The sequence below is a fragment of the Danio aesculapii genome, chromosome 10 (genome assembly GCF_903798145.1).
Source record: "Danio aesculapii chromosome 10, fDanAes4.1, whole genome shotgun sequence".
NCBI classification, from domain to species: domain Eukaryota; kingdom Metazoa; phylum Chordata; class Actinopteri; order Cypriniformes; family Danionidae; genus Danio; species Danio aesculapii.
The window spans coordinates 34,536,765-34,563,608 of NC_079444.1; the positions used below are offsets into that span (position 1 = coordinate 34,536,765).

General features: G+C 34.6%; 2 protein-coding genes across 3 annotated transcripts in view; both read right to left on the reverse strand.

Moving 5' to 3' along the window:
• Positions 1-6,538, reverse strand: part of ccdc169 (coiled-coil domain containing 169) — a 16,459-nt gene extending 9,921 nt beyond the window's left edge. Inside the window, exons 1-4 of the mRNA XM_056466705.1 lie at positions 6,300-6,538; positions 6,114-6,196; positions 4,391-4,501; positions 1,855-1,895 (exon numbers count right to left, since the gene is read on the reverse strand). Coding sequence (XP_056322680.1) covers positions 1,855-1,895; positions 4,391-4,501; positions 6,114-6,196; positions 6,300-6,373 — 309 coding nt within the window. The 5' untranslated portion in view covers positions 6,374-6,538. The remainder of the gene's footprint in view (positions 1-1,854; positions 1,896-4,390; positions 4,502-6,113; positions 6,197-6,299) is intronic.
• An 83-nt stretch (positions 6,539-6,621) lies between these two features.
• sparta (spartin a) lies at positions 6,622-26,552 on the reverse strand. Of its 2 annotated transcripts, none has more exons than XM_056466752.1 (8): positions 26,060-26,547; positions 25,468-25,842; positions 20,228-20,422; positions 19,542-19,680; positions 14,489-14,683; positions 14,249-14,407; positions 12,867-12,957; positions 6,622-7,684 (listed from the first exon to the last, which is right to left on the reverse strand). In XM_056466752.1, exons 1-8 carry the CDS (start codon positions 26,390-26,392, stop codon positions 7,483-7,485), a joined length of 1,689 nt encoding a protein of 562 aa, XP_056322727.1. In that variant the 5' UTR covers positions 26,393-26,547; the 3' UTR covers positions 6,622-7,482. The 2 variants fall into 2 exon arrangements, with proteins under 2 accessions (XP_056322727.1, XP_056322728.1); XM_056466753.1 differs by lacking the exon at positions 6,622-7,684 and adding an exon at positions 12,535-12,720 and having other exon boundaries at positions 26,060-26,552.
• Positions 26,553-26,844: the final 292 nt, after the last annotated feature.

Genomic DNA, 26,844 nt, shown 5'->3' on the forward strand with positions numbered 1-26,844 from the left:
TTTGGTGTAATAATTAAGGAAATTTACTGCCATACTGTGGCTGGAGCAGTGCAATGAGCTGGGGACTATTTTCAGGTGCTGCGTAATATCATTGTGCCTGCATCAGCCATAGTATGTCAGCAAAGTTACTTGATAATTACCCCGGAATGAGAATCCTAGAAAATAGCAACTTTTCATTTTCCATCGGCCTTCGCATATACTGATGTAACTACAGAAGAGTCACGCTTTAAATAGGAAAATTATCTAAACCTTTTATTGAAATTCCTGAGTGAGATGCTAATGGTCTAATCCAATTGAATGGTTTATGCTAAGCTAAGCTAAAAGTGCTCCTGCCAGACCTGAAGATTGGCTGAATAAATTCAGAAATGATAAAATTCAACTGTTTCAGTTGAGTAGTAAAATGAGCCTATTTTCAAAAACGTGGAGTGTTCCTTTAAATATTCTAATTATGTCAGTGATGACATTGTGCTATGGGTGTCTGTTTTTCAGACCTTTTCTGATCCCATCATCGCTCTCTCTCTTCAACTCCACTTCATGTCTAAATACTATGCTATAAATGATAAAAATCAAAAATGTCCCCCCAAAAAAGTAGGGAACACTTTAAAATAAACGTCCATTAGTTCATGTATTTATTTTCTAACATGAACAATTAGTAATACATTTATTATGGTATTTATTCATCTTGTTGACATTAGTTAATGTTAAGGTAAACAGCTTTAGTTAATGCACTGCGAGTTAACATGAACTAATGTTAACAAGCACAACATTTTTTTTTTTAATAATGCATTTGCAAATGTTGTACTATGATTAATAAATGTGTTGAAAGATTACTCATACTTAATGTTAGTAAATGATGGACCATTATTTTAAACTGTTACCAAAAATAAATCTTTACAAATATTTTATTTGTCATCCCATTTTTTCTTTTTGGCATGGCTCCTTCAAGTGTTTCTCGCTCCCCTTCCCTCATTTACAGATTACTTCTCACTGATTAATTTTTTTTTTTTCAAGCTGTCTCAGCAGATTGATTTTAATCTGGTTTTTGGCTGAGGAGCATATTCAGCGTTGCCAGGCTCTAATGAGAAACAATTGCATCAAGCAAAATCAGCCACTGAAAAATGAAATGTGTTTGCATGAAATGACGCAGAAAGTCTGTGCTCTTCTATGTTACACAGACAGGGGGCGTGAGAGAGCGAGATTTTATGGGTTCATTGCGTTTTTATTTGAACCTCTTTTTACATTTCTGTACACTGCAAAAAAGTATCTGTTAATTAACAGTTTCCGTATTTTAGGATTTACAAGTGTTTTCTGCTTATTTACAGGTGTGAATTGCTTTATGGGATGTTGATCTCTCCTCTGTCCACTTTTGATGTTGAAAATTCAACCCTACAGTTTAACAAAGTGACTTTTAATGACATTTTAGAAGTCTGAATGTATAAGAAATAATATATAGAAAAAAATAAGCCTGTAAAAAAAAAGTACTGTTATTACAAGGTTTTTATATCGTAATATATAACACCAACCCAGACAATATATCACTTTAAAATATTTAAAATGTTAATAAGTCACTTTTTCAATTAATACATTAATATTTTGATTCAAAAGCATAAATAAATAAGAAAAAAAATAAAAACATAACTCACAAATAAGGAAAAACTGTTAATTTACTATTTTTTTTTTACAGTGTAGACTCGGAATAGTTACTTCTGCAATTAACAGTTATTTATCTTAATTGAACAAGATCAGAGAAAAATCAGTGTTATTCCACCTAATATTTAATTTAAGGTCATTTATGTTGACGGTTACACATGTATTTATATGATTTGGATGTTGTAACATTGCTGCAATACTAACCTCAGACATATCTTCATATGAGCGAATAGAAGCCAGTCGATCTGAAGAATTAGACAAATGTACTGTAAGACGTTGAAATATGTTCTCAATACAACAGCACAACATAAAACTAAGCCATCAATCTGTCTTGCTTAGTTAGGCATGCCTCATATTTCATTATGTATTAGGAAAACATGACCCTTAAATCATTTTGTTTATCTCATTTAATCAAATTGTCTCCATTTCTGCTGTGACATTCAGATGGTCGGGTCAAAATCTGACCTACATTGCAAAAAATGCTTTTCTTACCTAGAATTTTAGTCTTGTTTTAGTCTAAAAATCAAAAAAAAAAAAAAATGTCAACAGTAGGGCTGCATGATATTGGAAAAATCTTCCATTGTAATATTTTATTTTACTGTGATATATATTGATTTGAATGTAATTTCACCAGATGACTTGAATAGTTCTATTTGGAAAGAGTTCATTGATTTAGATCAACTGGCATGAGCAAGTCTTTTTCTATGGAGTGCATCCGCTTGAAATATAATGAATCACAAGCATATTTAAATACGGCACAGCAAAAATAAAAATATTGGAACTGGAAATGTGTTGCTTGATGATTAAGAAGAGGTCATAAATATTGATGTAAAATACGGAGAAGTTTTTTTTGTTTGTTTTTTTGTAGTTTACTTCTGTATTATCTGAGTATAAAGTTAAAATGCAATAAAGATATGAATAAATGAATGACAGAATAAATAAATAAATAAATAAATAAATAAATAAATAAAACAATTTTCTGGGAAAAATCGAATGTAAAATAACATGGTCGTCATCATCGTAGAAGTCAGTTTTTAAATAATATTTAATTTATCTTTTAATCTTTAAGAAACAATCAAATTCTGTGGTGTGGCTGTTGTGGATACACACATTGCGATATCGATGCTTAAACGATATATTGCTTAACCCTAGTCAACAGTAAATGAGTTTTCTCTTTAATTTAGCTGAATAATTTGCCAGTGGAATAAGTAAAATAATCTTATTTGAAACTGAAAACAAGATTATTCTACTTACCACACTGGCTTGATTTAAGAATTTTTAGATATTGGGACTAGAAACAAGCCAAAAACTCTAGTTAAGAAAAGCATTTGCATCAGCAGTTCATGTTGGCAGTGTTGAAATGATTTATTGGATTTTCTTGAGCCCTTCAGTAGCAACCAAACATTTAGTTTTCTTGCACTGTAAAAAAAAAATCCTGATAGCCTTAAATTTTTAAGTTGAATCAAATGAACTTTATGAGTCCATTGAACTTATATTATGTTAAACTGACTTAAAACATAGACTTAAGCTTGCATAACTTGTAAAATTAAGTTAACAATAGAACACGATTGAATAAATTTTTAAGCTACAATGAACTAAAAACATAATTTGTCATGACTAATTGGTCGTACCATTTTTTAGAGTGTGTGTATTGCCCATCGCTTCATGACCACATTTTAAACATCTCATGATGGCTATTTCTAGCACACTGTGTCACAAAACTGATCTGAAACTGGTTTCCTGAACATGACTACATTCACTATATACAAATGACTCCACAGTCATCATCTCAAATAGTGCACTTTTGGTATGTGCCGGAATTGGAGATTCGCATCATGGATGTGCAGCCATCAAATCTGTTTGATGCTGTCATGACAATACAAGCCAAAATCAGTGATGAACCAATGCCATGAATGGAAAATTAAAGCAGTTCTGAACATAGAATATGCGTTCCGATCTAGTAAGGTGTATCCAGGAGTAGTAGTTTAGTGTATGTGAAAATATGGAGATGAACTAGGATGACCCAGCTCATATTGTAAACCCCATCACCCCAGCATACACACACGAGATACTGTACAACTTTCAAACTGAACAGTGTCGTTTCATTTTTTTAGGCGCCCCCTAGTGTTCATTTGGATTATTGCAGATAAAGGCTTTCATTTATAGACGTCACGTATTATATTTATATAGGCTATAATTTCTTTTTCTGGACCTAATATGACACTCGTGTTGAACTTTACACATTTTATACATACTTTTTTTTTTAAGTTTAATGTCATTTGGATTTTGTATTTTCAATAAAGAGAGAAAAAATACAGTTAAAAAATGTATAAACATGACAAAGGCTATGCAAAAAAACAAAAAACAGGTGGGGGTGGGTGGGTACGGTGGAAATATGCGTACACCAATTACCACGCACAAGTTGTGATCTATAAATAACAAACTTGACGAGATTGTGCACAGCTTTAAGTAAACTATAAGTAAATATTCATTGATTCATTTTCCTTCAGCTTAGTCATTTATTTATCAGGGGTCGACACAGCGAAATGAACCGCCAACTATTCCAGCATGTTTTATGCAGGAATCCCCTTCCAGCTGCAATCCAGTACTGGGAAACACCCATAAACTAGCGCATTCACACACACACACTTGTACACTACGGCCAATTTAGTTATTCCAACTGAGCTATAGCACATCTTTGGACTGTGCCATATTTTGCATGGTTTTGTTTATAATTTACCTGAAGGATCACTGCGGAGGGTCTGGAGTCTCTCTCGAACTACACTTATTTGTTTCTCCAGCTGTTCATTCAGCTCCAGCTGAGTCTCGTATCGGGTCCTCCACTCGTTCTCTGAGCAAAATGCAAATTCAGACTTAATTTTTTCCTTTATAGTCTATAAAAAACAGTCCATATATCATATACAGTCTGGCAAGCCATTTCAGATTTACTAATCGTATTTGCATTATTACTAGCAAGTATTAAAGGACTTTGCAATTGCAGACTTATTTGTAAAAAAAAATCCTTCATAGAGCAATCTCCATAATGCAGTTAAGAAAGCTCTCGTTACAAGACAATAGCAGAACTCTCTAATATTATAAGACAAATTATTAAAATGATTACTAATAACAGTTAAATTTGAAAGCTCTGTAACTGAAAAGCTTACTGTTAGTGAGAATTGCAATAACAGCTCTTTAATGCGATTCTTTTTAGAAATAACTGTATTAAAGTGCTCTTTCTATCTTTAGTTATTACTAGTAAAAGATCCCAATACATTTATCACCAAGAGATGAATTACAGAGCTTCTTTACAGAATTCTTATTAGAATTTTCACTTATTCATAATCGTTCATGGAATTCTTAATAACAAAAAAAAGGTTGCATAACTCTTTAGTTAGAACCCAGCAGGCATCATGATGTTCAACAACATAAAAACATGTTAAAAAATAAAAATATAGGTTTGATGTCAATTAACTAAACTGATATCAAAATATCAAATTGACCTAACATGGGCATCAATAAAAATAAAAAACAATTACAAAACAGACAGTCCTAATCGATTTGTGATGCATTTTTTATTCTAAAATTATGCTAGTTTTTATATATTACGCTAGTCATTTTGACATCAAGGTACATCAAAATCCAGTGTAAATTTGGAATTAAAGCTTTCAGGTGCATAAAAAGTTTCACATAATAATTTTCGATCGTTATTTTGATGGTCAAAAGGGCATCGATGTGTGGATGTCAAATGGACATCAATGCTTTGACATCAAATTGATTTGCATATTTGACACATTTTGACGTCAAGGTGCTGGGAAATAAAAGGAAATTGATCGAGATATACAACTAGCAATAATTATTTGTAGAGCTCACTAATTAGAATTGTTTATAGTTAGAACTTATCAATTCAATTAAATTCCTACTACAGGGTTTCCGCAGGGTCTTAAAAAGTCTTGTATTTCGAAAACAGGCCCTAAAAGTCACTTAAATGTAAAGCTACCAAATCTGGCTGACAACCAATCACCTATAATCCTTCTTAAACCTTATTTTTTTTATATGTAAGCTTTTTTATTGGAAAGAGATTCAATTAACAACGGCTGTTGAACATTTTTACAGCAAATTCTCCAAATTGAATCCCCTAATCAGGGAAAGAAAAAACTAAAGCAAGCAACACATCCTTTTACATGATCTTCCGCATACAAAAACTATTTACAGAAGTTAAAAAAGTGAAAAAATCCTTATAGGGTTCAGCCCTGTATAAGTCTATAATTTCATTCATAATGGTCTTAAAAGGGTCTTAAATTTGATTTGAAGAAACCTGCAGAAATCCTGTTACTAATACAATCCAATTGAGATGAAATTCGTTCAGAACTTTGGACGACAACCGCTTGCCATACTGAACACCTTCTGGAGTACAAAACGATTCTTCTGGAGTATAAAAATGACTCTTCGTGTAGCCTACAGACCTTCTTCATCTACACTGTGAAGTCGTCTCTCCAAATCAGCCAACGTGGTCCTCAGATCAGACACAGAGTCCTGCAACATCTCCCTTTAAAAACGATCAACACTTTTACTGAACAAAAACTGTTTAACACTGAATAACTGTGCAACTGAAATGTCTGCAGTTCACCTTTATATAAACTTGTACTCACTTGACCTGTCTCTCGTGCTCCACTTCTGCATGCAATCGAGAACATTCATAATTTGTGAGATCGCTTTCTCCCATTTTCAGTCTGAATAACGGAGGGGTTTCACTTTCGAGTGGTCGTGTTTAATGATTGTTGCGCGGTCTCCATGGCAACACACAACGCAATCACGACTAGTCCAATGACCACGATTACTACAACACTAACATTGATAGTTCCACAGCATGATATGAAATCATGTATAGGAAAAGACATGTAATGAAGAATGTTTATTTTTTAGTACATTACAGCTGTATTTACAAATATAACATTAAAATATTTTGTTATTGTTACAGCTACAGTTGAACTATTGTTAGTATGTTTTCTGTGTAAACTTTAATCATGAGTAGACCCACACGGAATCTGCGCGCGCAGATTTAGCCCATCATTGATTTTTTGTTTATTTAGTAATGTAAATGTGTGTAAATTTATATTTATTCAGTTTTTTTAGTTAATTACAGTAATATTTTGACTAATATGAAAATATTCATATGATTTATTCACAATACAGTTTGTACAGTAATATTTTCTGTCTTTTAGTAGATATATTATATGAGAGACTTGCTTTGTCTCCCAAATAAAGTAGATCTAATTGGATTTGGATTGTTAACATTAACAATCAACTTTTAAATAAAAGTTAAAAAGGTATTACTTTTTATTTCATATAGGTTTTAGTTATGATACTCCCAAAATCATTCCACAAAAATCCGCAGATTTTTTATACAAATTCTGCGCAGAAATAGCAAAAAATGTCCGCAGATTCCGTCTGCCCCTCATGAGCCACATAGGAGGCTAATAAAAGCAATATATAACTGATATTATAAATCCTGACATACAATGAGTTAAACAAGGTAAAAGGTTTTCCTTCTATAAATATAATCCGTCTAATATCATTATAGATATCATTTCTGCTGTAACAAGATAAACATTTGTTTCACTAATATAAGCTTATTTTCTGTAAACATCACAACATAATATTCATCTTTTCCTTCTATATAATCCTCAGAATAAGATTACAGAAATTAAGAACTAAAATAAAATACTTCATTAATATAATAAAATAGATTTGTAAACATCTCGACATAATTCATCATCAATACAAAAGTACTGATGTATGCTACAAGAACATACTTTATGCATATCATTTTCCTCATCCTTTCTTTGGTGACTTGTCTTTGTCCTCAGTTTCTTCTCCTTTTGGTGCGTCTTTGACCGCTTCCTTTGTAGTCTGTTTGCTTGCGGCCTTCAGCACACCCTTGAGGCACACATTGTCCATATTAAATGCTGTGACCCCTACATTGACAGCAGACTGGACTGCAGTGTCTGCCGCTTGTCCTGCGTCGTCTCCATACCTGATCACAGACATGAACATAATCTGAGCTGAAAAACACGTCACAGATCATAGCAAGCTCTGTTATCATTTAATCTAGTTCTTATTTTTAGATGAAGTACGCATATTTACTCCTTAGCCATTAGTGCTTATTATTTAGGTAGCCCACTCAAAAAATGATTTTTGCAGCTTTTTTGGGGGGAACAACTTTGTTTTATGTTTAATCCACTCAAATTTGTAAAACTATTAAAGTTAACTCGACCTGAAATAATTACGTGGAACCAGGGCCGTAGCGATCATTTTAAAAGTGGGGGGACGGCTGTATGAGATCATGCGTTCATATAATTATTAATCACTTGTTTCTAAATCGTCTGTCTCTAAAAGTGAAGGGGACGTATCCCCCCTTATCCCCCGGTTGTTACGCCCCTGCGTGGAACCCAGTATTTTTTACAGTTCTCTTTAAATGTCTACATTAAATCAAAATAAACATCTTTATTTTATGAATGTCCTCAGTTTTAGATTGACAAATTAAGTTGTGGAAGTTTAACCACTACAACTAACTGAATGACCATCTTTTTCTGATGTCAGTTTGACAGCTTGTGCGAAACATGCTTAGCCACACCCCTCCAAAAGGTTAGTTTGCTGTGAGTGAAGAATGAGAGAGAACAAAAATAAAGCCCCACCCCAACTCAATTCTGTTTACGTTGGAAAACCGTCATCATACTGAAATAATGAAAGTCTACAATAACTTTCGGTTTACGTTGACTTTAAACAACGTCTCTTTAAGGCAAGTCATTTCACTCAGCAGCCATCTTTGAAACGCCTCTCGGGCAGTATGCTATTCTGTCTGAATGGGGAAACATCAAATTCTCCAAACTTGTTAGCCAAACCTACGATTACGTTACATAATTGGAGCCACCAATAAAATTAAACAGCAACTTCGTTTCGTAAGTTTCATTTCTAAATGTTCGAATCAAACTAAATTTTCTCAGGTTGCCCGAGCTAATGTGCCATGTGCACTCGAAAGAAATCGCAACACCAATCTCATTTATGGCCGTTCTACACATTATCATCCTCTGAATAATGCTTTGTCAGATTGCGCTGGTTCTGAAGTCATCCACAACGTGGTCTTGATGTCGAGTCTCCTCCAGAAATGAAAGCGAGTCTTTGTTTACATGTTTGTGGGCGTTTGAGTAGTTGCGGTCATGTGATGTGCGCTTAACAGGACGGACTGTACCTCACGTTCATTTCATACAGATTACAAAAACGAAAAACTTTTGTTTTCAAGTGCACTCGGTACAGATTTAAAGCTATATTTGTTTATATTTCTTTTGTTTGTGAAGCAAGTGTTGGTCAACAAACACACTAGAATCTCGACTATCAAACTGTCGTAAAAGCACACGTCTGGTCTGAGCTCCTCCCACAGAGAACCATCAGTCTATAGCGATCAATGATTGGCTCCTGTACTAGAAGGCGGGGCTTCATTCACCATATTGACCGTTACACTTTTCCCTATTCAAAACTATCCGAGTGACATGTCTTGCGTATTCTATAGTCTTTGCTTTAAAAGATACTAGTATTTATTTGTTAGATACTAGCACCTATAAAGATACTAGTACACCTAGCGACTAGTAAATATTTTATTGAGTTTAGTAACAATTCCATTTTTTAATTCAATTCATCTTTATTTCTATAGTGCTTTAACAATGCAGATTGTGTCAAAACACTGGAGAACGCTGGATGTCCATCGTGGAGAAGGTGCAAGTGGGAGAGGTCACCGGCTGGTAAATCAACTATTTAGTTTTGACAAGTGTGTATTTCAAATGTGACTAGTATTAAAGACTAGAATACACAAGACATGTCTCTCATATAGTTTTGAATGGGAAAATGTAATGGTCAATATGGCAAATGAAGCCCTGCCTTCTAGTACAGGAGTCAATCATCAATCTCTATTGACCTTATTCTGCGATGCGGAAGTGCGCTCGTTTTTGTGATTGTTTTAGAACTTCCGATTGAGTTGCCTATGGGAGAAATGACTAGGAATAATGAATGGCAGAAAACCAAGTGTGTTCATGACCTATACATAAAAAGTAGAATAATATAATAAGAAAATATCAGTTTGCAACATCAAGCAGCACAACCAGCTGTTTTAACGTCTAAAAAAAAATAAATAAATAAATAAATCAATGGAAGTAAAGCCAAAAAGATTCCAATGGCTGTGCCTGCTAAAGGGAAAAATAAGGTCAATAGACTGACGGTTCTGCGGGCGGAGGGGGGAAGGACCAGACAGGTGCCCTTACGACATCTTCTGCAGTTGTTATTAAACTTCTAGAGTCAGCAAACATGCTGGAATCTCAGCGAATACTTGATGAGAAATATATCCACAAAGCTTAAAATCTCTACTTTTAAATGAACCACTACACTTGAAAACAAATGTTCTCTGGTTTTGTAATCTGTATGAAATGACAAAGTTACAGTCAACGTCAAACGCACATCACATGACAACTCCTCGAATGCCTACAAACTTGTAAACAAAGAGACCACTGTCATTTTTGAAGAAGATTTGCCATCAAGACCAGGGGTTCCCAAACTAGGTACTGCAAAGTTTACTTTCATCCCCAATCAGACACACTTGGGCTAGCTAATCAAGCTCTTACTAGGCTTTCTTAAAAACAGCAAGTTGGAGCTAAAATCTGCAGGACACCGGCTCTCCAGGACAGAGTTTGGGCACCCCTGATCAAGACCAAGTTGGGAGTTACTACAGAAGATCAGCACAATCCTACGAGGCATTATTCAGAGGATGATAATGTATAACATAGTCATAAAGGAGACTGGTGTCGTGATTTTGTTCCCTTCGAGTGAGCATTCACATTAGCTTAGGCAACCTAAAAAATGCTGATTGTGTTTGTCTCTTAAGTTTAATTTCTAAACTTTTGATTCAGTTGATGTTTTATCTTTATTGATTTCAAATATGAAACTGAATTGTAAGCCTGGCAAACAGTTTTGGAGCATTTGATGTTTTCCCATTCAAACAGATTGCCAGAGCATATACTACCTGAGAGGTGCTTCAAAGATGGCCACTAAGTGAAAGGACTTGCCTTAAAGGGACTTTGCTGGTATACAGTAGTCACCATTTGAAGTGGATCAAAACCTTTGGACAAACAATTAGTAGAGTTTCCACCTTTAAATTGCTGGGTGTGCAAATATCCTCTAATCTATCATGGGATGCCCGCGTTAAGTACATGATTTCGAAGGTGCATCGCAGAATATACTATATTTGTAAAGTCAAAAAAAGCAGGTCTTCCTTGTGATGTTCTAATGCAAGTGAACTTGACTTTTATACGGCCAGTTCTTTGAGTGTGCCAGTCCACTCTGAGGCGGACTACCTAAAGCTCTCTCTGAGGAGTTAAAGAGCATCCAAAAGCGATGCTGTCGGATAATCGGCATTCCGACTTCAACTTTTCCAGCACTAAGTGAAAGGCAAGAGGAAGCCACCATATGTACTCTCACTAAAATACTCAATGGCAGTTTATCCCCACTGCATTGTTTCGTGCCTAATGCTCCAGTGTCATTCTACCTTCTTCGGCGACAAAAGACATTTGCTATATCCAGGAGTAAAACTAAACGCCAGGAACTCTCCTTTATTCCTCCTGCACTATAAATTATTCGGTATTTATACAACAATTTTAGTGTTTGACATTTTTTTAATTATTGTTCTTACTTTGTTTGTTTATCATGTTATTTAGCAGAATTTTTAGTAGTCAAATATTGTTTCGAGTGTGTGTTTCACAACTTTCAGGGAATTGTGCTGCAATACCATGTTCTGTCAAAATTATATTAAACTAAAACCTTTCATCGAGGTTGCCCTAAATCTGATGATCAACACCCATTCTTGTCTTAGGACGATTTCAAAAATTACTTTGATCCACCTTAAATGTTGACTATTATATTATATTATATTATATTATATTATATTATATTATATTATATTATATTATATTATATTATATTATATTATATTATATTATATTATATATTACATTACGTTACATTATATGATATTATATTATATTATACATTACATTATATGATATTATATTATATATTACATTATATTATACATTACGTTACGTTATATTATATTATATTATATTATATTATATTATATTATATTATATTATATTATATTATATTATATTACGTTACATTATATGATATTATATTATACATTACGTTATATGATATTATATTATATTATACATTACATTATATTATATTATACATTACGTTACGTTATATTATATTATATTATATTATATTATATTATATTATATTACGTTACATTATATGATATTATATTATACATTACGTTATATGATATTATATTATATTATACATTACATTATATTATACATTACATTACGTTACGTTATATTATATTATATATTACATTACGTTACATTATATGATATTATATTATACATTACGTTATATTATATGATATTATATTATACATTACATTATATTATGCATTACGTTATATTATATTATATTATATTATATTATATTATATTATATTATATTATATTATATTATATAAGGGCTCATTTACACCAAACATGTTTTTTTTTTTATCCCAATGCTCTACTTTTTCATTGTTTTTAATGTAAACGTGCTTTACGGACACACATGACCGTTACATCTGTGTCTCACCTTTATTGAACAGTGTTGTTTTTTTGGGGGGAAAATTCCCACATATAAACTTTTATTGTCAAACTACTGATTCCACAGAAAATGTAACTGTGAACAGAAAGGTAACTTTGTAAGCAGAATACAATGATCAGACAAACTCTAGCGTTCACCTCACTTTTAATTAGCAAAACATACTGATGGACCAATAATAAGAACAAGCACGCTCTCAGCAACCTCTGAATGGTCAATAACTCAAAAATGTAAGGCACTGTTGGAGACGTTAATCAGAGAATACACCGCTTGGTTTTACCCGCCACCATTTATACACCACTAGGGGGGTCCAAGATACTCCCTAGACCCCTAAATCTGAAAAAGTGACAGAAAAAGAGTCAATTAAAGCATTTCCCAGAGCAATTACATTTAGATACAGCACAGTATGAAATATGAAAGTAGACAAGAAACTGTGAATCAGAGAATCCTGCAGAGCAACAAGTAAAAAAGGAATCACGTACTTGTGCCTCACAGTGGTCACCGTCTCTGATGATAAACTTTTCCCAATAGTCTTTCCTGCCGTTTCCAGACTTGTCCAGAGAGTCGATAAACCTGCAGTTTACAGCACAATTTGCATCTTATTATGACTTAAAATATGTTTTATTAAAGCCTGTTCAAGAATGATCAGTATAAAGAGAACTATAATATGCCTTCGTCCATATGAAAGAACAATACGCCTGTTTTCTTCTGTTTTCTCTTAATAACAAAATGGTCTTGAATAATTGGCGATCAGTGTTTTTATTGTTTGTCAGCTGGAAAAATATATTTTGAAGTTAATTTTTACATTGTTCAAGCTGAAGATCTCAGTATATCATCGGGGGAAACACGGGTATTATTCTGTTGTGCATATATATCAATAATTATTATGATTATATACATTAACTTTTTTTTACCAGTGACCATAATGTTAGCAAAATTAATTTGAAAAATTATTATTCAGTGACCATAATTTTAGAGAACGTAACTTTACCAGTGACCATAATTTTAGCATTTTGCTTGAAGCCTTTAATCAGACATTGTAACCCTATGGTTGTGCCCTTTTGCAAATTAGCCTTTTAATATAAATAAATATATACATTGATTATTTAAAGAAAAACTATTTTTTAACTATATTGAGATGCTCTACTGAGATTATATATATATATATATATATATATATATATATATATATATATATATATATAATTGGGGTAAGTTTGTTTAGGTGTGTCTAATTGGGGTTGGAGTTATAGAACTAGATCATAGATCTATATAGATCAGATATATATATAGATGATATAGATTAGGGGTACCCAAACTCGGTGCTGTCCTGCAGAGTGCAGAGTTTAACTCCAACCCCAATTAGACACACCTAAACAAGCTTATCAAGCTCTTTCTAGGTATGCTAGAAACTTCCAGGCAGGTGTGTTGAAGGAAGTTGGAGCTAAACTATGCAGGACACCGGCCCTCCCGGACCAAGTTAGGGCACCCCTGCTGTGGATTGAAAGATGAATTCTGAAATATTAAAGGAATAGTTCATGCAAAATTTTATAATTCTACCATCATTTACTCTCCTCTTATTAGTTCATTGAGATTCTTTCTTCTGTTGAACACTAAATAAGATATTTAGAAAAATGCTGCTAGCTGCCACCCATTGACTCTCAGTATTTCTTTTCGCCTGAAACCAACATTCTTCAAAATATCTTCTTTTGTGTTCAACAGACGAAAGAAACTCAAAGCTTTAAAACCACTTGTGGTGACGTAATGTTCATCTTTTGAGTGAACTGGCCCTTTAACAAACTTGATCAGATAAATCCACGTACCATTTAGCAAGACAAAACAGCTAAACTATGAATTCAGTCACCTTGTATGCTGCTTCCAGCCACTAGCTTGGCTCCATCCATTTTGGAGCTCCCATCTTTGCCTTTCTTGAGGGATTCTGGGATGAGTTTGCTACCATGTTTTTTCACATGTGGAGCAAGTTCCTTCCCAACTTTACCCGCTACGGCAGCTACACCATCCACTGGAGAGTAAATCAAAATATATTAAACATCAGAACGCAATAGGCAATAAATAATTCAGCGTCAGATAAATATTGATTTACCCAGAAACTGGCTGACTTTGACCGCTCCGCCAGTGGCCTGTTTGGCTGCGTTGAGGCCTTTGGTGACTTTAGGACTGACCTCTGCTGGAGTCTCCTCTGGGGTGATGTTGTCCCGCAGTTTTGTCCCTCCTCTCTGAATGGCTTTACCAGTCGCTTCTGCTCCTCGCACAAGACCCCGACCCAGCCACGAGGAGCCTTTGGAGAGAATGAAATAAATAAATTACAATAGCTTCAATCAATAGCTGATTTTTTTGCAGATTTAGACATGTTCCTGGGTCAGTATATTTTATTGAAAGCTAACCTGAAAAAATAATGACATACAGTTGAAGTCACAAATATTAGCCCTTCTGTGAATTTTTGTTTCTTTTCCTTTAGTATTTCTTAAATGATATTTAACAGTGCAAGGAAATTCTAACAGTATTTCCTATGATATTTTTTATTTCTATGTCTGATTTGTTTTATTTTGGCTAGAATAAAAGGATTTTTTAAAGCCATTTTAAGGTCAATATTATTAGCCCCCATGCTATTTTTTTGATTGTCTACAGAACAAATCTGTGGAGAGGTGAGCGTGATATGGATGGATGGATAGATGGAGAGATAGTTAGATCTATCTATCTATATCCATCCATCCATCCATCCATCCATATATATATATATATATATATATAAAGTGAAAAAGATATATATTAATAAAACTTATGCAAACTGCACTCCGAAATAAAAGTACAAAGACTGCAACTTTGTAGTACAAAGGAAAAATTTGTTGATATTAACTTTTTAGATACAAACGTGTACAACTGCTTTAGTACAATTTGTGTATGATATAGACATGCACAATATGCAACTTTTTTTAAGGAATAATACATTTACGCAGTCATGAAAGTATTTTGACAGGTAATATGATGGTGAATTATGCTTCACAAAAGTTGCAGACACCTTTAACAATATCTGAATGCTTTTGTGAAGCAAAATTAATTTAAACATTCAGTTATTCTTTACGCCAATTAAGAAACCGGCAACTATAATACTACGTTGGCTATAATAAAGAAAATCCGCTCTAACTGTAAAACTAAATAAATTGCTAAACACATGAAAGTGTAAAAGCATGCAGCCCACAACAAAGGCTGAAAGTTATTGCGGATCATATTTAACAAACCTTTTACTACGAATTTTATGTAATTTTGCTCACATGGATAACTGAATATTAATCAGATGATGTCATTATCCTGCTCTGCCGCCAGCCAATCGTAGCATTGCTGATCATGATTTCGAGGATCGATAGATCTGTCCTTCACAACACACGCAGCGATCTCAGATCAGTTCATCCAGACATTTTAATCTTTTTCCCGAACTTGTTAGAAGAACCAAATTAGCCAGAGATCAGTTATCAAGAATAAAAGATCTAGGATCTGCCAAATCTTCTTAGATCATTTAAGCGAGGTACGAAGAACGGACCCCAGGTTAGAACAGTTGTACTTCCCGAACATTATACCAACATAAAACATACATAATTGCTGGTATAATTTTGAAATTTATTTTCAAAGCACAAACATTAACATTGTAGCATTTTTATTTAATTTTGAGGTTTTTATTGTATTCATTACGTTTTGTTTATAACAATCTTCCTCATCACTCCACAATGTCCACATCTGAGATATTTCCATCTCCTATATGCTCAAGAACTTCAAGATCTGTATATTCTGCATATACAATTGTTTCAGCAATGAATTTGTATATCGATAGTTATTTTATACAAAAAAAGTTCAATCAGCATTACTGAAAATTTAATTCCAGTAACAGATCTTGAACAAATTGTACATCCTAATGGACACACATATTTGAAAAAATCCTGATCTAAAGCTTGCAAGGTAACAAAAATGTTTAAACTTTAATTAGTAAGTGCAATCCCTGTTTTTTACATACAAATCTAAGAAATACTGGCAAACACATCAATAAATCTGAATAAAAACAGATTTTATGGCTTACGTCTGTATCTGGAGTGAAGTGATGCCATGCTGCTTTTCAGTGTAGTGGATTTTTGTCAAATGACAACATGCCGAGTCTTACTGCAATTTAATTGGATGACAATTGTCCACTCTCAGGGACTGCAGGCTTTAAATTAGATGAAATGCTCAGGAACCACAAAAAACATGGGCTGACCTGCAGTCAATTGTAGTGGACACAGGGTCCGAAGGGGGCACCTTAAGCTGAATACTAGTATAAAAATATCAAGTCAAATATTATTTACTGTCATCATGACAAAGATAAAAGAAATCAGTTATTGGAAATAAGTTATTAAAACTATTAGGTTTAGAAATGTGTAGAAAAAAAATCTTTCTGTTTTACAGAATTTGGGGGAAAAATAAAAGGGGGGATAATAATTCAGGAGGCTAATTATTCTGACTTAAACTGTATATAATGGTGATTTGCAAGAAGCACCTAGCCCTGATTGAAAGCCTAAATTTGACATTAAATTGTAAAAACTGTCGCTCAAATCTGATTGGATGACTAGAATGTTGTTGCTGGATCAACAAAAATCCTTAGACACGCTAAAGTGTAAAAGGGATACAGCTGCAAAAAGAAACAATTATAAATTAAACCCAAGAGAACTGCAGTTGTGCAAAATGTATATCAATGCATTTAGGAAATGTTTTGTGTTATATATTTGTAGATTTTTATGCCGTCTTATCGTGACTTTTTTTGGCATACTTTTAATGACACTGTACAATAATAATTTCTATTTTTTAAGTTAAAATTTTGTTCTGTTTTATGCTATTGTGGAGGACTCTTCCAATCCTTTACATGGTTTCTTTAAGTTACTTTCATCTGGTAGACGATATAAAGTCCTTTCAGCAAAAAAGGCTAAGTACAAGAAGACATTTATTCCCACTGCCACTCTTTTTTTTAACAGGATTTTTAAAAATAATTGTGTAAGTTTATTTATGTTTTGTAGTTGTGTGTGAGCCTATGACTAAAGACAATTTTCAAACCCCTGTGGGATAGACAAATTGAACTGAATTGAATTCAATTACTGTGAGGGTTAGGCTAAGGACTAGGATTGGGGTAGATGTTAATAAAAAAAAACAATGTGATATGTGCATTCGCTGCGTAAAGCATATGCCAGAGTAGTTGGTGGTTCATTCTGCTGTGGCGACCCCTGATAAATCAGGGACGAAGCCAAAGGAAGGAATGTAAAGTGTAGTTTAATAAACAATATAAATCATTCTTGTTAACTTCTGGCGGGAGCTGTATCTCTTCTAGCAACAACCCAGGAGCATGTTTCACTTGGTAAAATCAGTTTTTGTTTATTTTTATTTTGGGGGGGTGGAGTCTGAACATTTAATTAATTTATTATTAAGATCAGCATATAACATTTTACAATAAGTATAAATAAAATGCAAATACACAAAATCTAGTCATTCATGTTGTTTTCGACTTAGTCCCTTTTATTAATCTAGGGTCACCACAGCGGAATGAACCACCAATTCATCCAGCATATGTCTTTTGCAGCGGATGCCCTTCCAGCTGCAACCCATCCCTGGTAAACATCCATACACACTCATTCACACACATACACTACGGACAATTTAGCTTACCCACTTCACCTGTACCGCATGTCTTTGGACACCCGGAGGAAACCCACACCAACAGGGGGAGAACATGCAAACTCCACACAGAAATGCCAACTGACCCAGCCGGGGCTAGAACCAGCGACCTTCTTGCTGTGAGTGGATTGTGCAACCCACTGCGCCACCGTGATGCCACAAAATGTACTTATGTAGTAATTAAATAAATACATTATAAAGAGCTCTGATACTGTTAATATACAGTATGCACATATTTCAGTCAACAAAGATATAATATTATACAAATCAGTTTGCTTGTACCTTCATTACTGGTGTATTAGAGTGACCTCTAGTGGATGATTTTGAAATGTCCAAAAAAAGGTTTCATCCGAAAATGAAACATTTCACTTACTATTTACTCCAAACCCTTATAAGTGTCTTTTTACGATGAACTCAAGCAAAGATATATTAAAAGGTAAGCACTATAGTGATCAACAGAATTATTTCCAAAAAACATATACATTTTAGACCAGGGGTGGGCAAACTCGGTCCTGGAGGGCCGGTGTCCTGCATAGTTTAGCTTCAACTCTAATCAAACGCACCTGAACATGCTAATCAGTGTCTCCAAGATCACCAACTATCTATAAGCAGGTGTGTTTGATCAGAGTTGGTCCTGGAGGACCGGTGTCCTGCACAGTTTAGCTCCGAGTCAGCCCACTACTGTTTTAGACCAAGGGTGTCAAACTCTGTCCTGGAGGACGGTGTTCTGCACAGTTTAGTTCCAACCCCAATCAGACACACCAGGGCTGGCTAATCAAGCTCTAAAGCTGCGGTCACACTGAACTCTGACCTGCGAAAACGCATCACTTGACTGCGTGAGACCAATCGAGGATCAAAACATGACCTCCCTGGACAGAAATTTAAAACATGGAGCAATAGCTGGCTTTTTTAAATGTATAATAATCTTGTTTAGTTCCGCCCCTTTTCGCAGCGCCGTATGACAGAATTTCGCACGCTCAAACTCTAGTGTGACCGCAGCTTTACTAGGCTTTCTACAAACAACTTGCAGGTGTGTTGAGGCAAGTTGGAACTAAAATCTGCAGGACACTGGCCCTCCAGGACTGAGTTTGGACACCCCTGTTTTAGACCATAGTTTGGTGTGCATTAGGATTCATGTGCCAGCATATGCGCATTACTGCATTTCAGAAAAACTATTTCCATCCACAACCTTAGCCTATAAAACATATAAGTGACCATTCATACACAACATGTATGCACAGATTTTGCTGGCATTCACACTGCATATGAAGTTATTAAAACTATCATCTTTAGAAATGTGTTGGAAAAAAAAAAAAGTCTTTCCGTTAAACAGAAATTGGGAAAAAATATGTTTGCGGGCAGCGGGGCTAATAATTCAGGAGGGCAATTCTGAATTCAACTGTACAACATGTAGTTTTGGTTACTTCTCTATGATCTAATGTACAGACCTGCTAGGATGCTCTGTGACATCTTTTCACTCCACACAGGGGCAGTTTTATCCTCTGGCATTTGAGATGCTTCTGATAGAGGAATCTTCTCACTCAGGTTTGTGTCTGTTCCTGTAGCGCCGAAGCCTTCTTCATCTACCTTCAATGAAAAAGCCTCAGTTATGACCAGTATAAAGTAGCAAGCTTAAAGGGATAGTTCACCCAACAGATTCTGTCAGCATTTCCTCATCATTTGCTTGTCACAAACCTATAATATCATTAAATGTGGAGGGGGGCCTTACAATTGCCCGAGACCCCCTTTTTCCCCCTGGAAATTATTGTAAGTCGCTTTGGACAAAAGATTCAGCTAAATGACAAAATGTAAAAAGAAAGCTTGTGTGAGAAAAAAAGAAAAAAAAAATCGTGAATAGTGCTACATTAAGCATGGCTCCCAAAAACAAACGCCACTTTCAATCAAAGCAGCCGTCTGCTTGTCAACTTGAAGCCAATGCAAAATGTTTTTGTTTTTGTATTTTATCCACACTGTAAAACCCAAAAGTTAAGGTAAACTTAACTTAAGGTAGAATTAACTTTCAGTCAATTTTGAGTTAACTCTACTCATTTAATTTATTAAAGTTGACTGTTGGGTTTTACAGTGTATGAAATCACTGAATGTAAAATCTGACATCAAAAGTGTGTGCGATTACCTGGACCCGGAGCTGCGCCAGCACCGACAGCTGCTCCTGGAACAGATCTCTCTCCCCTGCAGGCAGATCGGAGGACAGCACAACTCCAACGTAGGACCCCGGCACCGCTGCTGTGGTGTCAGGAAAGGTAAACACACCATTGTTGCTCAGTAAGACAGGAGAGTCTGGATACAGTGGGTAGATCCAGTCACAAACCTGCAAAGAAAAGAAATTTTACACGCTCTTTTACTGAACTTTACCATTATACCAGGACAATTAAATCAGGAGACAGTGCTAATATTTGGTTTATTCAACAAAGCTTTAATAATATACATTTTAAATATCATTAAATATTGTTGTGATATAGTTCGATTCAATTAAAGTTTATTTATATAGTGCTTCACAACAATTATTGTTCCAAATCAGCTTTACAAAAGGTGCACATTATTGCATTATAATCAATTTCAGACTTTAACTAATAATAGTAACTAATAGCTTTTAACAGTTAAAGATATATAGATCTATATATATATATATATATATATATATATATATATATATATATATATATATATATATATATATATATATATATATATATATATAGATATAGATATATAGATATATATATATATATATAGATATATATATAGATATATATATATATATATATATATATATATATATATATATATATATATATATATATATATAGATCTATCTATATATATAAACATCATTAACATGCAGTATTATAGCATATGTCTGTGTGTACATGTTCAGTGAAGTGTATTTGTGTTTTCAGTTGTTGAGATTGAAAATCCGTTTTATTCCACTGTATATTGGATTTCTTAACTTCTGAAATTAAAACACTGGTATTTTGATGTGTAAAAATGAATATAAACATCTGAAAATATAGCACCTTTTTGACATTTAAAGACAAAAAAAAAAGACATCAGTTGTTTACAGAATGAATCCAAATTGACATTTTTCTCCACATATATAAATCAAACATCCATAAATCCAGAGAACATTTTCAATTAGTCTACTATTTTTGTTTGTAACAAAGCTGTTTATATATTTACACACATACTCTCTCTCCCCCTCCCCCACCACACCACAAGACAACCTTAAAACATTATACAATTCTTAGTGTGCCTCACACAGGTGAGTGGACTTGACAAACCACCTGTAGAAAACACATTTTGATCTCTCTTTGATACTTTAACCAACACTTGCACCAGTTTTTGCACCAGAAACATTCTTACAATATATACAATATCTAATAAAAACAATATCTATAAAAAATATCTATAATAAAAACAGTGTGCATTTATGAAGTGTGCTTCACACAGGTGAGAGGACTTGACAAACCACCTGTAAAAACACACTTCTCTCATTGAAAACCTCCCCCTGCTTACTCTAGAACTTAATTCTCTGAACACTGACCATTCTTTTTATATTTAACACTTCTTGTGAGCACTGCCTCTGCTTGTTGAATTGCTAAATGCCTACTTAATCTCAAGTCGTTTTGGACAAAAGTGTCTGCTAAATGACTATATGTAAATGTAATATGTAAATGAAATAGTCAATTAGTATTGATTATATTAATGACACCTTTATGACCTTTTCAGATCTTCTTATTTTGGTTACCTGAACTTTTTCAATGAAGAAACATCACACATTTCATAATTCAAGTGTCGTAATTTGTTCAAGTCTTATAAGAGTGAGGAAATTATTTGTGGCTGAACTATCCTTTTAAGATACTAATTAAAAGTGCTTAATAATCATTTAATAATAATTTATTGTTTTTAAAACTGCATATTTGTGTCATTCAGATTTATCAGATTATCTCATATAGTATATCTGAATGCTGAAATGTAAAACACAATAATAATTTCATAATTTAGATTTAAGCAATGTATTAATTTTAGACAATATTCATATAAAACTGAAACCTAAATGTGTTCAAATCAAAAAGTGTTCATTAATGAGTAAATTAGGCTGCAATAAGTTGTATTTCTTTACAAGATTTTAAATAAATAAAACTAAGTTTGTGTAGTTTAATATCATTGTATATACAGTATGTTTGACAACTGGCGTGAAGTGAGACCAATTTTAAAATCGCAATTATTAGGGTGCTGTGTGAGCGTTCAGAAAGCCTGCTTTTGTTCTGGATGACTACAGTGGGACAAAAGATGACTGTGGGACGCAAGCAACAGATCTGTTAAAGCGTGGACGGCACGTGTCCTATACACCAAACCCCAGAGCAATGGACCAACTGGACAACTAACAGCCCTTGAACTGGAAATCTGCCAATCCTGCACAGCCGCTGAATGACTTTTCTATCTGCTGATCCAGCAAGCAGACCGACTCTGCACAAAGAAGCCTGTTGTCATCGGCAACACTGTTTCTAGCACTGCACGACCCAAACAAACCTAAAGCCTTTTGGTTTTACCAGTCTGACTGGCTTTTGGGAGTTGTAAAACCACCTTTTGACGTCTGAAAATAAAAAAAGGTCTGACTTGAATGACTGCAATCAACAAATTGAAAGTAAAACTACTTTATGATGAGTTTAAACGTCATTAAATATCAAACAATTTTTCCTATGACTATTAGATTATTAACTATTTTTAGCCCATCATCGAGTTTTGCTAAAATTAATCTAACTAGTGTAAATGTCTGTAAATTTAGTTTTTAAATTAATTTCAGTAATATTATTGACTAATATGAAAATGTTCATTAGATTTTGTAACAATACAGTTTGTAAAGTCATATATATGTGTCTTTTAATAGATATATTACATGAGACTTGCTTTGTTTACCAATTAAGTGGATCTACTGTAGTTGGATTTGCATTGTAAACATTAAATAGAAGTTTAAAAGGTGTTGTTTGTTTTATTTCATATATTACGTTTTTAGTTATGATACTCCCAAAATCATGCCACAAATCCACAATTTTTCTTTTTTTTTTTTTTTCGCAGCAATTCTCAGCAAAAAATGTCTGCAGATTCTGTCTGGCCCTACTAATGATGCTTTGAGTGTATTATGGGAGTAACTTTGATTAAACTGCCCTCCTCCCCCGTCTGCTGTTCACTTTCACTTTCATCCGTGACTCCCCAACCTCTTCACCCTCGACCTTTTGCTGAAAGCATTTGAGATTTTCCTTGGCTGTGTTTTGGATCATTGTCTTGCTGAAATGTCCACTCTGGTTTCATCTTCATCATCCTGATAATGTAGATGTTAGACTGAAAAAGCTAATATTAATTTACAATGATTGCTGAAAAACTACTGAGAGATTTCAGCTGCTGCTTTCACTAGCTCCCTTTCTTCATGAAAAAGGAAAATGCATAATACATGCCAATTGAACCTTAAATCAGGTTTAAAATGTAAAAAAAAAAAAAAAAAAAAAAAAAAACTTTTGTACTCCTCTCTCTATAATGCACAACAATGTGTCTGTAATAATGTTAAGAATGACAGTAATCTCAGTTATTCTGCTCTAAGCCATGAACTGATGCTCAATCCAACCAAACTTTAGGAAACAGTTTCATGTGATCGTCACAAGACCCTAACTTATATGCTCAGTAAACAAATCTTTCCATTTTGTTTATGGTACAAATGCGAGGTGTTTAAACAAAGAATATTTGAATAAAACAAAGAACAGTAAAACATCCTTTTAAAATATGTATTTATACAGTCTATTTATATATGCATTTATTCGTTTGCATAAGATTAAGATGTTACATTCTTACAGAATTGTTCTTATTTTAAGCATAAACCCAACAAAATAAAGAGACGCATTTTAGTAGTAGACTTTTGCAGCATTTACGCTTGTTATTATGTAGAAATTTAAGTTTTAGATTTAGTTTTTAGGCTACAATTTTATTTTTAGCTTTAGTGCTTCTATTTAAGTCTCTCACACACACACACACACATTTTATCAATTTCTCAGTAAATATAGGCAATGTATTTTGGTGCATTTAAACAAAACAGATTTATAAATCATATATTTATTAAAATTATATTTTAGTCACAAAAAATATTTAGAAATTGAAAGATAATACAAAATCAAGCAAAATATTGCAAAAAAAAAAAAAAAAAAAAAAAAAAAAAAGTACAACCTACAAAATTTTTCAATCTTTTTGCTTTTCTTAATTTTTCCTCTTTTTAAAAATTGTATTTGATATTTTTCTATTACAGTACATATAAACTTGAGTGTACTAGTTTTTGGACCCTTATCGTATGCTATTTTGTTAGATAATATATGCTGAGCACTGTAAAGATATCTGATTCAGCCTCTGTGTCCATTCTGTCAAAGAAGATCGGCGAGTCTTCATCAATTCATTCATTTTTGCCTTAGTCCCTTTATTAATCCAGGGTCGCCACAGCGGAATGAACCACCAACTTATCCAGCACGTTTTATGCAGCGGATGCCCTTCCAGCCGCAACCCATCTTTGGGAAACATCCACACACACTCATTCACTACAAACAATGGCCTACTCAACTGTATCTTTAGACTGTGGGGGAAACCGGAGCACCCGGAGGAAACCCACGCAAACACAGGGAGAACATGCAAACTCCACACAGAAACGCCAACTGACCCAGCCAGGACTCGAACCAGCGACCTTCTTGTTGTGAGGCGACAGCACTACCTACTGCGCCACTGCGTCACCTGGTCTTCATCCACTTTACTGTAATTATCTTCCTAGATAGCTGCTATTAATAATATATGTAATGCAAACAGGTGAGATTTACTGAACTGATCAGGGGGAAGCCATCAAGCAAATAAATACTGGGAGCATTTGTGTGTCGTTAACTAATCTCCCTTTTAACCTCCTGCCAACACACTTGTATTTTGGGACATACAGTAGCCCCCCGTTTCTCCACAATCTCTCCAGCATTGTGTTAATTGTAAAAAAAAACTATTGAATTTGTTAAATTGTTCGCAACCACTTACCTTAAAAAACTTGTAAATCCAATTAATAATTATTTAGTGCATTTATATTTTATTTGGCTTTTTATTATCTTTTACATTTTAGATAACAATAAATTGAGGAGATTAAGTAAAATAAGTTTACTGGTGAACAAAGAAACAGGCCAAGCATAGTTCACTAGTCAACATTTTAAAGTGGATCATCACCTTTCATCGAAGTTGTCCCAAAACTATTGAACAACTCCCATTCTTGTCCTAGGACAATTTTGAAAAAAAAATGTTTGATTTACTTTGAATGTTGATTACTGTATGTGTGCTGGTGTTTACCTGCAGGTAAGCTGGAGCATAGCCAGTGTTGGCACTGCCATCCTGGCTGTATACGATGATCCTCAGGTATCCTGGATAAGAAGGGGCAGTGACCCGACCCTCAGCAGACACAAAAAACATCTGCACCCCGCTGGGCAAGAACATAATCTCCATCCCGGCCTCTCTGAGATTGACCGGGGCCGCAGCCTGACGCCGGGACGCCTGGTGTGGGGCATCTGGAAACGACTTGTTGGCTCCATGAGAGAGTGACAGATGCCCGTCTGTTGGCTGAGGAGTGTAGGCTGGTGGGAGTTCATTGGGCACAGTGAAGCCCACCGGAGGGGAAACAGGGCGAGAAGGGGCCCTTCCTGAGGCTCCTCTGCTGTTAAATGCTCTCTGTGAGGTCGGAAGATAGGTAGAGCTGGATAAAGTTGCTAGCACAAGATTAAGAGGTTACATTCCTACCCACCCAATTGTTCTTACTTTAAGAATATCCAATGAAGGCACTTTTAAACATCTTAGTATTTGCTGTTTACACACTATTGTAGCATTTTGACCTTTTAATATGTAAAAAATTGATTTAAGAATTATATACTCAGTTTGTTGTTTGTACCTTGTCCTGGAAGACAGGTAGAGTCGGGTAAAGTGTCTGACCCGGGTTTGAAGCGGACTCTAGAGCCCCGAGGCGAGCGGTGATGGTGCGCAGTGTCTCCCCCATCTTCAGCTGTGTTTTTCGGGCAGAGTCCCAGCAGCGGCCGGTGCAGCGCCCGCCCCGCGTGTCCACACGCAGCCCGCTGAGCAGGTGCCGGCGGCCCAGCCTATAGAGGACCAGAGCCTGGTCTTTATTGCCTGCTTCATCAAACTGAAGCCCGGTGTTCAGACACTGCAGAGCTTTGTCGTAGTTCTCGCGAATGACGCTTATTTCAGCGGGTTCTGACGACTGCATGCCCGCGTTTGAAAACAGCACACAGTCCGGGCTGAAACGCAAATTGTGAAACTATTAAACAAAAAGTTGAGTGCGTAAAACTCACGTAAAGCGTGGCCCCCAGGCTTATCCAGAGCGCTGCTAATTTATTAACAAGCACATTTTTTTGCCATGATGACTCTTGACTAAATTATGTACTGTCACCAAGCAAGTTCAACCAGATGACTGAAAAGCGCAATTAAAGTTCAAGCTGTTCTCGCACACACGCAAACAAAATAACCCACATGCGTAACAGCTGAAAGCGCGCAATCATGGTTTGTGACATACTTCGTAGTTAAAGCAGATAGGAGAGAAAAAATAAATAAATAAAATAAGTCACTGAAAATAGCTCGACACAGTAATGGAAAGGTTGTCGTGGGACAAATGCAACTGGGAGATTAAACGTTAGTGTATGTTTCTAGCAACCTGCGTAT

Excerpts from the sequence above, each read along its gene's own strand:
- sparta (XM_056466752.1), bottom strand. The coding sequence starts at position 26,392 with ATGCAGTCGTCAGAACCCGCTGAAATAAGCGTCATTCGCGAGAACTAC. Across the intron at positions 19,681-20,227 it reads TGGCGCAGCTCCGGGTCCAG|GTAGATGAAGAAGGCTTCGG; the intron begins GTAATCGCACAC and ends TTTTCATTGAAG. Across the intron at positions 12,958-14,248 it reads GGCTGGAAGCAGCATACAAG|GTTTATCGACTCTCTGGACA; the intron begins GTGACTGAATTC and ends TGTAAACTGCAG.